Source organism: Zingiber officinale, chromosome 8A (assembly GCF_018446385.1).
Source record: "Zingiber officinale cultivar Zhangliang chromosome 8A, Zo_v1.1, whole genome shotgun sequence".
Taxonomy (NCBI): Eukaryota; Viridiplantae; Streptophyta; class Magnoliopsida; order Zingiberales; family Zingiberaceae; genus Zingiber; species Zingiber officinale.
In genome coordinates, this window is record NC_056000.1 from 60,516,710 (window position 1) to 60,532,131 (window position 15,422).

The 15,422-nt window shown below is 37.5% G+C and overlaps 1 protein-coding gene and 1 long non-coding RNA gene across 2 annotated transcripts; one reads left to right on the top strand and one right to left on the bottom strand.

Annotated features, from left to right (window-relative positions):
* The first annotated feature begins 5,774 nt into the window (after positions 1-5,774).
* LOC122010888 (probable CCR4-associated factor 1 homolog 11) lies at positions 5,775-6,665 on the top strand. Its single transcript, XM_042567356.1, has one exon. It carries the CDS (start codon positions 5,775-5,777, stop codon positions 6,663-6,665), a length of 891 nt encoding a protein of 296 aa, XP_042423290.1.
* A 4,020-nt stretch (positions 6,666-10,685) lies between these two features.
* On the bottom strand, positions 10,686-14,637 carry LOC122009214. Its single transcript, XR_006119505.1, has 4 exons — positions 13,894-14,637; positions 13,622-13,739; positions 13,443-13,527; positions 10,686-10,954 (listed from the first exon to the last, which is right to left on the bottom strand). It is a non-coding gene; the product is annotated as an uncharacterized LOC122009214 (long non-coding RNA).
* Between the last annotated feature and the right edge of the window lie 785 nt (positions 14,638-15,422).

A 15,422-nucleotide genomic window follows, 5' to 3' on the forward strand; every position in this document is an offset into this window, starting at 1 on the left:
GAATTAAGAGCTCATTTTGGGAAGTATGGGCAAGTGATGTCCGCAGCTATATATGTTTACAAATAAATAAATAAAAAAGAAAAATTAGGGACATCACATATTCAATAGACAACATCATCCTAACAGGGCGGTCGGCTTAAGAACCGACCGAGACATATTTAATAGACAACATCTTAACAATCTGTTATAATAACAACTATGTGTCAGAGAATATTCTTCTGGAACTTTCTTCAGGGACAATCGTGCCTCCCATCAGCCGACCAATTATAACAGCATATTCCTTCGTTCACCTCAATGATAATAGAAACTATAAACAACAAAAGAGATATACATTTGGGTCAGCGGAAGATTTCTTGGACGACTACGGCGTATCGCCTAGGTTGTACCTAAAAGAGATAAAAGAGAATTACCAGAATTGACCGGATCAAATTATCAAATCAAATCAAATTAGTTTTAGTATTATTCTAATAATTCTGTTATAATTATTAGAATAATTCTCAGAATAATTTTTAGAATTATTCTGTTATTTATTAATTGGTTAATTGACTGAGTACTTGTTTAAACCCTATATATATTGTATTGTCTTGAGGACAAGAATCAACAAACAATAAGATTAATTATTACTCTCCTATTTTATCTTCTTTCTATTATTCTTTTAACATGGTATCAGAGCCATGATCCTTCGTTCCTTCTCTTTCTCTTAATTCTCCCTCACAAATCCCCCTCCCTTCCTTTTTTTTTTCTGCCGCCGTCCAAGACAAAAGAGGAGTTTCTTTTTTTGAAACCGCAAAACAAGACGACAAAAGGGCTTCTCCTTTTGTGCTACCGCCGCTGTCCACCGAACGCCAACCAAACCTCGACGTCGACAACAAGTGGTTGCTCCAGCCAAGGCTTCTATTTCCTCCAAGAGGAGTTTCTCCAGGCGAAAGGTCCCCTTTCCGGCGATCCAGTCTCTCTACAAGATAAGTTATTTTACTTTAGATGTCAAATACTCAACACTATCAAGTAGGCCAAAAATAAAATTCAGTCCGATGTCAAATTTGTCGCATCATTGGCCATACTGGAAATCTATGCCCTAAAAGATTTGATTACTCTCGGGTAGAATGTCAAATTTGTCACATCATTGGTCATCCTGGAAATCTATGCCCTCAAAGATTTGCCTCAAATTTCATTGGTGGTTCTACAGTTTCAAGACAACTGTCTATTTCACAAGCATATCCTAAAGCTCTCTCATCTGTGCCTACTTACGGTAAAACCCCAGAGTTTTTATCTACCGATTGGTATATTGACACTGGAGCAACTCATCATGTCACATCGGATTATAATATCCTTACAGACGTAATGTCATATTATGGCTCAGATACGGTTCAAGTAGGCGATGGCTCAGGTTTGCAAATTGCTAATCTTGGAAACACATATATTCATTTATCTAATCGAACTTTTCACATGCGCAATATCTTTCATGTTCCATCTATTACTAAAAATTTACTTTCTATCCGTCAATTTTGTCTTGATAACAATGTCATTTTTGAGTTTCATCATAATCATTATCTTATAAAAGATAAAGGAACAAATGCTATTGTGTTTCATGGGAGAATCAAAAATGGCCTCTACTATCTTCAAAGTTCTTCAATTAAAGCTTTTGTTGGTGAACGCACAAATAAACCAGCTTGGCATGCTCAACTTGGTCATCCTTCTCTTCATATTGTCCAATCCATCATCAATAGGTATGGTTTACCTACTTCCATTACCTCCTCTCCATCTCATTCATGTAGGGCCTGCATGGAATCTAAAAGTCATAAGCTACCTTTCTATTCATCCGATTATGTTTCTAATTTTCCACTGGAATTAATTCATTCTGATGTTTGGGGCCCTGCACCTGTTTTATCTAACCAAGGTTTTCAATATTATGTTACCTTTATTGATCATTTTAGTAAATATACTTGGCTCTATCCTATGAAAAGAAAATCTGATTTATTGGATATATTTTGTAAATTTCAAAATCAAGTTGAACGATATTTTAATCATAAAATACTTTCTTTTCATTCTGATTGGGGAGGTGAATATCAAGCTCTCCATCGTCATCTTGTCTCTTGTGGAATTGTTCATCGAGTCTCTTGTCCTCACACTCCAGAACAAAATGGCTCTGCTGAGAGAAAACATAGACACATAGTCGAAACTGCCTTAGCTCTTCTTCATCATGCATCAGTTCCACGTAAATTTTGGGATGAAGCTGTTACTACTGTTGTATATCTCATAAATCGACTCCCTACTCCATTGCTCAATCATAAATGTCCTTTTGAAACACTTTATAATCAAACTCCTAATTACACTTTCCTTCGAATTTTTGGTTGCGCATGTTATCCATGGTTACGCCCCTACTCTAAACACAAACTTAACTCTCGTTCACTACAATGTGTTTTCCTTGGTTACAACAATTTGCACCATGGTTATCGTTGCTTACATATACCAACAGGTCGAATTTATATTTCACGACATGTTACTTTTGATGAGACTCTATTCCCTTTTTCAGTATCTACTTCGGTCTCTCCTCCAGATACAGGTGGCACCTTCTTAATACCACCTAATATTGTCATAAATGATGGCATCCTAGGTCCTGCTCCGCTCTCTAATAACTCCCCTATACCATCAGAATCACCTCAGGATGCTGCTCCAATCTTGGAAGCCTCACCGGTCGAAGATAATATGCTCTCTAGTTTTGAATCCTCGAATAATGCAAGTCCGTCATCTACATCACCATGTCAGCGTACTTCCTCATCACCATCAACAAGTGATTCAGATGATAATGCTCCTCGTCGCATGCTTCCCATTAGTGACATTTATGAATGTTGCCCACCAAATGCGACTCGATATCCTCTTCCACGGGCTCTAGTGGTTTCTTCAAAATCTATTGAACCAACTTGTTTTACGCAAGCCAACAAGGATCCAAATTGGCGCAGTGCAATGGCTACAGAATTTGATGCACTTCTTCCCAATGGAACATGGAGTCTAGTTCCACGCACTTCCTCAATGAATGTTGTGGGCTCTAAATGGGTATTCCGTCTTAAGTATCGAGCTGATGGCTCTCTTGAACGATACAAAGCTCGACTTGTAACCAAAGGTTTTAGTCAGCAACCAGGTATTGACTTCAATGACACTTTTAGTCCAGTCATCAAGATTACGTCTGTCAGACTATTATTATCGATAGCTGTTAGTTCTAATTGGCCTGTATGCCAATTGGACATCTCAAATGCGTTTCTCCATGGTCATCTTGAGGAAACTGTATTTATGGAGCAACCACCTGGGTTCATTCATCCACAATTTCCATCTCATGTTTGCCAACTTAAGAAATCCTTATATGGTTTTCGTCAAGCTCCTCGTGCATGGTTTCATCGACTATCCAATTGGTTACAATCTCAAGGATTTTCTGGATCAAAGACTGACTCATCTCTATTTCACAAATATAATGATGGGTCTATGATATTTTTTCTTATTTATGTGGATGACATCCTGATAACCGGTAATGATCACAAGGGCATCATAATTTTATTAAGTATTCTCAATCAAGAATTTCCTACCCGAGATTTGGGCATTGCTCGTTTTTTTCTTGGTATTGAGCTTATTCCACATGAGGATGGCTATCTTCTCTCTCAGAGCAAATACATTACTGGACTTCTTCAAAGAGCCAAAATGGATGGAGCATGTCCGGTCTCTACACCAATTGCTATAAACAACTCTCCATCTTCATCCTCTCCTGCTCTGTCTGATCTACAGATTTATCGAAGCATTGTTGGAGCCTTACAATATGTCACTATCACACGCCCTGATATTACTTTTGCAGTAAATTGTGCTTGTCAATTCATGCATGCTCCAACTGAACAAAATTGGGATAATGTAAAAAGAATACTTCGCTATCTCAAAGGTACTATTCTACATGGTCTTCTTTTATATCGTCAATCGTCTCGAGATTTACATGCCTATAGTGATGCGGATTGGGAAAGTTCTCCTGAAGATAGACGCTCTACTAGTGGATATGCAATATTTCTTAGACGAAATCTTATCTCATGGAATTCGAAGAAGCAACCTACGGTATCTCGTTCAAGTACTGAGGTAGAATATAAAGTTATAGCAAATACAACGTCTGAAATTATTTGGCTTCAATCACTTCTCTCTGAACTTCATCTTGCATCAAATATTGCACCAAAAATTTGGTGTGATAATATTGGAGCAACATATCTCACAGCAAATCCAATCTTTCATGCTCGTACAAAACATGTGGAGATTGATTTTCATTTTGTTCGTGAACGTGTGGCAACTCAACAATTATCCGTCTCTTATATCTCTGCTGAGGATCAAATTGCTGATATCTTTACTAAGCCATTATCCAGACAACGTTTCAACAAATTAGCAAGCAAACTCAACGTCAAAGATCTCCCGTTAAGTTTGTCGGGGGGTAAAAGAGATAAAAGAGAATTACCAGAATTGACCGGATCAAATTATCAAATCAAATCAAATTAGTTTTAGGATTATTCTAATAATTTTGTTATAATTATTAGAATAATTCTCAGAATAATTTTTAGAATTATTCTGTTATTTATTAATTGGTTAATTGACCGAGTACTTGTTTAAACCCTATATATATTGTATTGTCTTGAGGACAAGAATCGACAAACAATAAGATTAATTATTACTCTCCTATTTTATCTTCTTTCTATTCTTCTTTTAACAATACCCTCTTCTTTACTTAACAACCTCTGACACATTTTGCCACCTTATGATTACGTAAGTTATGTGAGGTGGTATATGAAAGGAGAGTCTTCTCCGTAATGAAGGGACACTTACTGAATATCTGCAGCTTACTCTCGCATGGGTGTTCTTACTGTTCTTCAGCCACTCGTTCGGATTCATATTCACTTGAGCATCAGAGGACCTTTACCAGGGACTCCCCTTAATTTCTGAGCGCTAATATTTTATTGGCTCGTCTACTTACACACAGGATCAAAGGAGCAGAGGGAAGCTTTTTTTGGAAGAGAAATGGTTGAAGGAGCAAAGGAAAACTTTTTTTTGGAAGAGAAACATCTTCTGTTGACCAATCATTTATCCATCTTACCCAGCACGTCCTCTTTACAGGTCTTAGACAGGATATCCTCCTTACTCAAACCGCCTAGCTAGGCTAGTATTGAAGTTTAGAAATAAGATCATAAGTTTAGTTTAAGAATTAAAGAAAATTATTAAAAAAAAAAAAGAGTAATTCGGTGGCAACAACCCTTGTAATTAATTAATACTAATCCTCTAGTTGAGCTCGCTAATTGCTACTGGATTTGGCGCCAGATTAATACTTGACTTAAAGGCAAATAATGACTAAATTACACGTACGGAAATTTAATTTAAGAAAGAAAATGAATGATTCGATGGCAACAACTTTAATTAATTAATTAACACTAAACCACTAGTTGAGCTCGCTAATTACTGCTGGGTTTATCCTTGACTTAAAGTCCTGATTAAGCTCGTTTAGCATCATTAATTTATATATATATATATATATATATATATATATATATATATATCCTAATATTTCGCTTCGCGGCAACTAATTCTGTTTAGTTTAGTCTGGTTGCGATTTTCTCTCGTTGAGTTCCATTTCCTGCTCTATTTAAACTCCCCCTCCCTTTCCATTTTAATTTCCACTCCAACTCGATCGAAACCTAATTAACATCTCGATCTCCAGCCTTCCACTACTTTCGTATTTCTAATATCATCAAATTAAACTCATCATGGCTGTTGCAGTCATCAACAATAACGATATGCTAATTTCCTCTTCCGCCTTCAGCACCAGCGCCAGCAGAGTCGAGGTTCGCTCCGTGTGGGCTCATAACCTCGACGAGGAGTTCGCCCTTATCCGCTCCGTCGTCCCGTTCCACCCCTTCGTCGCATTGGACACCGAGTATCCTGGCGTCGTCGTCGCTTCCAAAAATCCCTACTGCACCCTCACCCTCTCCCAGCGCTACGAATTGATCCGCGCCAACGTCGAGGCCCTCCGCATCGTCCAGGTCGGTCTCACCCTCTCCGACGCCGCCGGCAACCTCCCATGTGCCATCTACAGCGACGGCACTTGTGTGCGTTACGTGTGGGAATTTAATTTCCGCGACTTCGACATCAGCCGCGACCGTTACGCCCCTTCCTCCGTCGAACTGCTCAAGGCTAATGGCATCGACTTCCAAAAGAATCAAGTATGGGGCATCGACTCTTGCAGATTCGCCCAGCACTTGGCCACCTCCGGCTTGCTTTCCTTTGGCCATTTTTCTCCCGTCTCCTGGGTTACCTTCCAAGGCGCCTATGACTTCGCCTTCCTAGTGAAGATGCTGACATGCGACTGCAAATTACCAATGACCGTTCGTGAGTTCTTGCACCTCGTTCACTTCTTTTTCGGCAAAAGGGTGTTCGATGTGAAGCACCTTTGCAAGCATTGTCCTGGGCTTCACGGAGGATTGGAGCGGGTGGCCTCTACCGTCCGAGTTGAGCGAGCAGTGGGCTCTCGACATCAGTCCGGCTCCGATAGCTTATTAACATGGCAGGTGTTCTACCAAATTGCTTCTCGTGTGAATCCACAACTCATCCATCGCCCAGAACACATGGGAGCACTCTTTGACCTCCAACTGCCTTAGGGTTCATGGTTTATATATCACAGTTATACGTTGATAGTGGTTCAGCATCACATTAATTCTTTGGATCATGAGTAGTACTTGTTGTTTTGCTTTGTCTTAAATATAATCATCCCCTAGTGTGTTTTGGATCATACTCTGCTCAAATTCTGAACGATACTTAAAAACACTGCATGATTGATCTTTTGGAAGGCTATTAATGTGAATAGAAATGGTGCGCTAGAGATGACATTGAATGATGCCTTCATTTAAAAATTGATGCAGAATATATATATATATATATATATATATATATATATATATATATATATATATATATATATATATATATATATATATATATATATGGATGGTTAGGATCTTATTAATTAATTATTATGTGTTTTTGAAAAATTGTAATCAAGACTTGGAATACAAAGACCTCAAAATATTTGGCTTTATTTGTTGAAGAATATAAATGCTAAAAATTTGTTTTCTTTGATAATGGTAAATTATCATGTGGAGCCTTATTTCATCTTTTTTTTTTCACTCTTCATAACCTTATATATTAACTTTTTTAAAGATATAACATTTTGAGTCTATTTAAACATTTGTGTGGATTGATGTTACACATTCTCTTTTGGTTTTGAAAATAAAATTCTTTTCATTGAAACCTGAAGGTGACTCCTCTTCGTTTATCAATTCCTGTACATCTTTTTAATCAATTCCTTTGAGAAAACAAGCCCTCAAAATAATCATTATTTTACTCGGTGCTAATAATCTTGCACATTCTCAACATATAAATCTAGAATTTTACATTATTATTATTATTATTATTATTATTATTAATTTAAGTGTCTAGATTTCATCTGATTAATTTTAGAGGTAGGTAATTTTCTTTTAATTTATCTACTAGATAAATACAGAAGAAGATAAAGTAAATATAAAAATTAAACTATTTTAAAGAATCACTTCATCGAGGTCATTGGAAGCAATTCATACAGATAGCAAAATGATTAGAACTATCAAAAGTGGGTTGTGAACGTGATATTTTTTTAATACACTTTGCTCCTCTATTTATAGTTACAGTTTGTGAGACTTCAATCAACTCAAACTCCTATAATCTATCAATCTAAATGCTTAAAACTTTATTCGCAATGACTATTTCTTATCCACTTGACTCAAAAGTGAATCCACTTGACTCAATCCATATCAATTGATTCAATTATAAAACTAGTTGACTCAACTAGATAATTTTGGTGCAATCATTTCTAAGTGGTTGAGTTTAATCATATGGTTTTGATATGTTTGATAATTGATTTAAGTTAGACTAACATTGTGTTTATTGATGCAATGTGTCTATGTGCACAACAAAGGCTAATGAGTTCCAAAGGTGTTAAAAGGCTAATGTGTTTACTTAGAAGTTCAACAAAGGCTAATAGAAAATGAAAGCTCAAAAGGTGTTAAAAGATGAAGGAAATCTAAGTTAAGGTTTAGATACTTGGTGAAAGTCAATAGATGTTGGCATACAAGAGGTCCTAGTAGGTTGGATTAAGGTTGATCGGTGATTTGACACAAGAAGTTTTGGAGGTAAGAACATATGCAAATGTGATGTGAGACTCTATGAATGACCTATATTTAGGGTGTTGGATAGTTTTTTCACTTGAGTGAAGTCTCAACCAAGAAATATGTATTTTATCGTTATAGTCAATGAGTCAATCGATTAAGAGTAATAAATAATCAACGATTCTAATGAGTTGATTCCAAAATTGACTCTAGATCTTTTAGAGTCACTTCTCTTGTGATCATAAAGGTTTTATTTTGAGATGAGTTGAATAGTTCTTGAAATAATAATCCAATATTAGAATAGTTTATGGAGCAATCAATTAAGACTTTATTTTGATAAACATAATATTTTTATTTGAGGGAGAGTTAACTAGATCGAATGAAGCAATTTTAGTCAATTGAGATAAAAATTTCAAATGCATATGTTATCCCATTTAAATAGGAACCTATTCAAAATAGTCAATTGTGTAACTTGGAGTCGATTAAAAACAATGAAAGTCAACTAATAAGGATATTGAATCCATTAAATTTCTAATTATATGCTTGTTATCTTATTTAGATAAGTGTTGGATTTGACTAATGTGGACAACAATTGATTGCAAAATATAGAGTAGTATTGAGTAAACAGAGGATGAAATCTTTGAGGTAAGTCTTTTGCGATTCAAATCCAATCAACAGATGTCGAAGGAGACAATTGATATTAATTTAGAATAGCAAACAAAGTTTATCGATATTCGAAGGTTTAAAAAAAGAGGTGCAACAGGAGCTCAAATCAAAATGATTCTTTAATAAAAAAAGCATTTTCTCATTAATTTCTCTATTACAAATTTACATTTAATTATTATTTTTTAATTTACATTTTAAACTTTAGATATTTACTTTTAAGTTCCATGCTTATTACAAAGCTTTTTTATACACTTTTTTAATTATATTTGATCCTATCTAAACACTGCAAAGACAACACGCTAGGTATGGTGGCTTGATGGTTGAATGAGGGAAGACCTTCTACTACACGGAGAGGATTCCTTTTTTATCCTACATACACGGAAACGAGCCAACAAAATGTCAACGCCTAGAAACTAGGGAGAGTCCTTGGTGAAGGTCCTTCGATGCTTAAGTCAATACAAGTTTGAACAGACGAATGAAAAATAGTAAGGAACGTGAGTGCTAGAGTAGAGTTCAGATGTTTTTAAAACGTACCTTTGCTACATAGAGGACTTCCCCTTTATATATCATCTCACATAACTTTCGCAATCATGAGATGACATAGTGTGTTAGGTTTGTTAGGTGAAGGAAAGTGTACAACCTAGGCAATATGCATTAATTATCTACAAAATCTTCCCTTTACCCCCATGTATACCTCTTTTATCGTTTACAGCTTGTGCCCTTGCTGAGGTTGTTGAAAGAATATGTTGTTATAAATGGTCTGCTGATGGAGACACGATGGTCCTTGAAGAAGGTTCCAAAAGAATATTCTTTAACATATAGTTGTTATTCAGACAGGTTATTGGAATTCTCTACTCATGCTGTCGGCTGAGCATCAGGGGCGGAGCCGCCCTTGGGTTAGGGTAGGCTCCAGCGCCACCCATTTTTAAAAAATGGAAATTTTTTTTAGCCCCATGCTCCTACCAAATTAAACCTATTTTTTTTACCGTGCGCTACTTCACTCACGCCGCCACCTCCACAACGACGCTACCACAACGACGATGTAGCTCTCTATTTGTCGTGTGACACCCTGCGCCAGCATTGACACTGCTTTCCTTGCTGGCGAAGGTACTGAAGCGCAACGCCAAGACATAGTATCTGTGGAGGTACGAGCTTGACGGCACCACCGACCATGCCACCTTCAAGGCCAAGGTCACCTCTCCACCATCCTCTCTGCCCACCTAATCTCTGAGTTTCTCACCATGTACATTAATTATATATTAATCTTTCATGTTTCCTACGAATTGAGTTGTTTTGTTTATTGTGCACAAATATGTTTGACTGTAATTTGGAGCTCCAGGACGTCTATTGGTGAGAGAAAGCTGATACTGACCATCAAAGAGGACCTTGGTCACCGACAACACCTTTACAGCTATAAATGCCTGTGATAAACTGGTAATTTTCTCCTCTTTGTCTACTTCAAGAATCAATGAATAATTCTATAAATTTTTTATTTATATACTTGGTTACAATGCCTGTATTAGATAAAATGATTAGATGACATATAGATTAGATTATTAAATTGGTTACTTTTATTTATATACTTGGTTATTTTTAGTTATTATTATTTTGATATTAGCAACGTATGACTTCATATCATGTTGTATCTATCACGCCTCGAGGGTAAGGTTATCCGACAAAAATCGGACAGCACCTCCCTATAGCAGAGACAAATGAAACCAGTATAATTGCCCCAGGGCTACTCATAAGCAAACTATAGCCAACACAGCTAGATCTAAACACAATCATGCAGTTAATAAACAACCCACATGGTTGAAACAAAACATAGCGAAAGACAAAATATCGAATGTAAAACCACAATACAACTAACTACGAGCCTACCCAGCTTGACACTACGACAACAAACCAAATACAAGATATCACAAGTCAAAACTCCAAGTCCACGATGGGTTATTACAATACCAAGTTCACAAATTCAAAACACAAATAAAATGGGAAACTAAACTAGAAAACCGTCCTCGAATGTGACGTGAGACCAACAGTCAGGACCTCCAAGTGTCCATATATCATCTACCTGTTCTCTGGTGAAAGAAAACCAATATATAGGGTGGTGAGTACAGGAACTCGGCGGGTAATAGATAGATAGTGCATGAGCATTATAAATATCTAAATATACAAAAAGGGTATACAGTCTCATAAGGAAATATAGCAGATACTACAATGATATCATAATATATATATGTCCATACCTAAAATCATATCCTAAGCTAGTAATAGAAGGTCAAGAGTGGCACAGATCTGCTACAGTATTGCTCATAGCTACAAGGATAGCATGTGATGTATATATACATATTACCAATAAGTATGCCAATGTCAAAACACATACACAAGTATATATCTCAACATATGTAAGCATATTAGCATAAGTAAGCAACAACAGCATAAGCAAGTATAAGAACAAAAGCGTATGCATGGATGGTCATTCCCACCCATCCCTCTGCACCATGACGCCTGTTAGGTCGAGAGGTCGGGTCAGTGACAGACTGTACACCACTACAGCTACCACTACTCTTGAGTGGCCGAGGGGACAGTTGCATAGTAACAACTAGCTACATCTGCGACGGAGGTCCTTGCTGCTCACAACTCCAGCTATCACTACCCATGAGTGAGCGAGTGGGAGCATGACAGGACAAGCGGCACATTCCAACTACCACTACCCATGAGTATCCAAGCGTGCGGCCCTGACCAACGGCCCTCTCAACCATAAGGGAGGCATGGTCGCCGACATGCATGCAATGATATGATACGTAAAATGCAACAGTCATCATATATATATAAATATAATTCAGGTATGCTACATGAAGCCCGCATGTTCAACAAGATACATGAATAAACAATAGTCAAAGCAAGTAAACTTCGTATCTAGTATCTGCTATATATCAGGGTTAGCAATGTGAGACTGTATATATATCAAATTGAGCATCTCAAAGGTCGAGTGTATAAAGTATCAAGCACAGGAAAATATTACGAGTGGAGTCAAGGTAAACTCAACATTTATCTGAATATAACTCATGCACTAAGGTCAAATAACTAAAGAGACAAGGCAAGAAGTACCCGCCTCAAAAATAGCATGTGTCAATTACTATCTCCACATCCAGTGGCTCGTCGTAAATCAAGGTCCTACAACATCATGCATATAATTAATCCACTCTCGTGTATATCCAATAACTAAATTAAAATTCCTATTAAACCAAGAAATCGTAATTCATTCATTGATCTCGGTTAACTAAATAAATCGGATCCAACCCGAAACCTAGTTTGAATCGAACATTTTAACCTCAATCATCTCCCCCGGATTAATTATCCCTAATCTTACTAGCATCAATTCAAATTTAAGCTAAAACAGGGATCATATTTCCATCATCTTTGCATATCACCAGATCTTCCCTATTGACCCACTGCCAAGAGGGGCGGCTGTCGAAAAATGCTAGCCTAATGTTACTGCTACAAGAGATTCATGGCTGAAGCTATAATGAAACCACTGCCAGCCACTACCAAGAACAACCACCCCAATTAGCATTACCTATATCCCAAACTGAAATCGCAATCCTGAACTCTATAAACCTAGGACCTGAAATCAAAATGTCATACCCTATCACAGTGTCGGTAGCTCCCTCTGCAATGGAGACCACAACAAGCGGTTGAAGAGTTTGGCAAGGTAAGAAATTGACAGGGTAAGCTCAGTATTAGGGTATAGGGGAAAGAGACAACCGTCTAGAATGGTAATCGCAATCAACTTCAGCAAAACTAGGGCTTAGATCCTCCCCTTGGCCGAAGATCGACTTGTGCAGAGCGTCGATTTGGAGAGGGGAGTAACTGGTGGCCTTCAGGTGAGGGGTAGAGGAGTACGGAGGCTTCTGCGAGCGTCGAGTTGAGCAACGTCGGAGCGATCGAGTTGAGCTACTTCGGAGCGATCAGGTGCAGAGGAGCTTGTTGAGGCAGAGGTCAAACGGCGAAATCGGGAGATGGAGTAAAGGAGAGGAAACGACATTTTTAGGTCACTGTTGCATCCTATAAAAAGATAGGGTTCAATTGATTGAATCTTAAGTTAATCCTTAATTAACTCCCTCTTAACGGTGATTACCTAATAGGATTCTCGCCTAAATTATTCATCCACTTAAATTATATTGAACGATTTCCGATTAAATCCCGAAAAATCTCTAAAAATTCTCATAAATTTCAATAAGGTTATTTTTCTCATAATCTCTATTATTTAATTTATTGTATCTCACATTCTTCCCCTCTAATAAAAATTTGGTCCCCAAATTTAAAGACCCAAGTGTGTTATATTTAATTCCACCTAACGATCCAAATCTAATTAGATGATAAGTTCATCTTTAATCCACCAACCAATTCCTTAATTCTTACCGAGCAATCATTAATCAAATTTTATCATAAATCCTTCTAAATCCACTAATCACTAATTAAATCCATAATCAAACGCAATATCCCTAAGCATTCCATACTTGATTCAAATTAAGCTAAACATGAATCAATTCAACAACTCACCTAATTCCAGTGTGCTTTATTGTTGACTTACGGCCGGAACAATTACTACTGGAAAACTGACCATAGCTCAATGAAACTGTTGCCCCTTCATATTAAGCACCATAATCCATAATCAATACATCAACAACTGAGAATTAAACCCAAATCTTAATCCACAACCTTTAAACAAAACATCTTACCCTTAATCGATCCCTAATTTCTGGCTGGATCAATCACAGTTGCACTCTATTGGCCAGAACAGTGCCATTTGGAGGATTTTTCCCAATAACCAATCCATTACAACTCAATCAAATGATCCTGTGAACGAACATGAAATCATCTAAATCAACCAACCAACCACTAACCAAGCTACAACAGATTATGAACTTAAACCTCCATCATCAATAGATTACTCAATCTAATACAGAAATGAAATCCCATCTATATTAACCCAATATCAAACACATCTTACCTTATTTCATCGACCTACTATCGCTTGATAAACCAGAAGAAACTAGCGGTTGGTGGTGACCGCAACAATGGCAGTAGTTCACTGGCGGCAGCCCACAGCTCTTCTGGTAATGGCTCACAACGATCTGTAGCGGCACAGGGGCTAGGTGTTGTGGTTGGTGGCTGGATGTGGCATCAACAGTCATGGTTGCCAGATCTGGTGAAGAAGAAGAGGTCGTGGACCTCTCTAATGTAAGATCCGCGGCTCCCCCCGACTCCACGAGCAAGGGAAAAGGATTGCACTAATCCTTTGTCAATTCTCCTTCTCCCATTGATGGCGACACACAATAGCTAACAGCTTCATCAGTGCTCGAGTGGGAGGTGCAGCGGTAGCAAATCTAGGGATCGGAGATGGTGAATCGAGAGTTAGCGTCGGTGGATCAGCAGTCAGCATCGGCGATGGGAGTTAGGGCATGGCTCAAAATTACTCTGGAAAAAGGGTGGCAATAGTCAAGTGACGTCGACGCAATTGAGCGACGGTGTCAGGCGGTGGTTGGCGTGGTAGAGATGGAGACGGTAGAGCGAAAGGGAAATCGGCCAACGAGGAGAGGCTAGGGCACAAGTGAGGTGGAGACCAGAGACTCCCTCAATAGCTCATGTCGATCGATCAAGTGCCAGCCGATGCCATGCGATTCGGGGTCGAGAGATGGATAACGACGGATGAAGATGAGGAGAAGAGGAGGAGTGAAGAGTGGAATTCTGGAGGAAGGGAAGAGGAGATTGTGTTTTATGTACTTAGGATTTAATTAATTAAACCCTAAGTTAATTTCTTAATTAACTTCCACTTAATTGGTATACCAAACCGGCTTTCACAAAGTCTAATAGATCTATCCCCTTAAAACATATCATCCAAGCTTAGAATAAATCCCAAAAAATTTCTAAAAATTTTTAAAAAGTCTAATAAGTTTATTTCTCCAATAACACTTATTATTTAATTTGTCATATCTTACATTGCCACTTTTGGAGCATAAGGAACACTTAGTTCAACTTGACTAGGCTTAGGGATTGAAACTTTTATACTACTATTACACTGAGCATGTAAAACTATTTTTTAGGTCATACTCGAACAACTTTTGTATATTGCTCACCAATGAACTTATTTGATAGGATTAAACTAATTTTCTAGAGAGTATGATGTACTATTTAACCATAGGAGTTTAGATTGTAGTTTTTTCTTAAGGACAAGTAAAAGTTTAACTCTGGGGGTGTGATGTCCATAGATTATATATATTTTTAAGCATTACTTAGCGAACATTTACTTGCATTTAATAAGTATAATCTATGTTTATTGCACCCTATTTCATTATAATATCTTACTTCCATTGTATTTATTTAGAGATCTGCTCTTTCCTTGTTTTTATTGACAGGACGTAAATTGGAGCGACAATGGAAAAGAATGCATGGAGCAGCTTCGTATGAAAATCAACATAAGAAGTTCATGCCCTAAGGCACAGTCATGCCCTTCCCACAGCTGTGCACATGGCCCAGTAG

Bases quoted from the DNA above. Each gene is read 5' to 3' on its own strand.
- LOC122010888 (XM_042567356.1), top strand. From the start codon at position 5,775: ATGGCTGTTGCAGTCATCAACAATAACGATATGCTAATTTCCTCTTCC.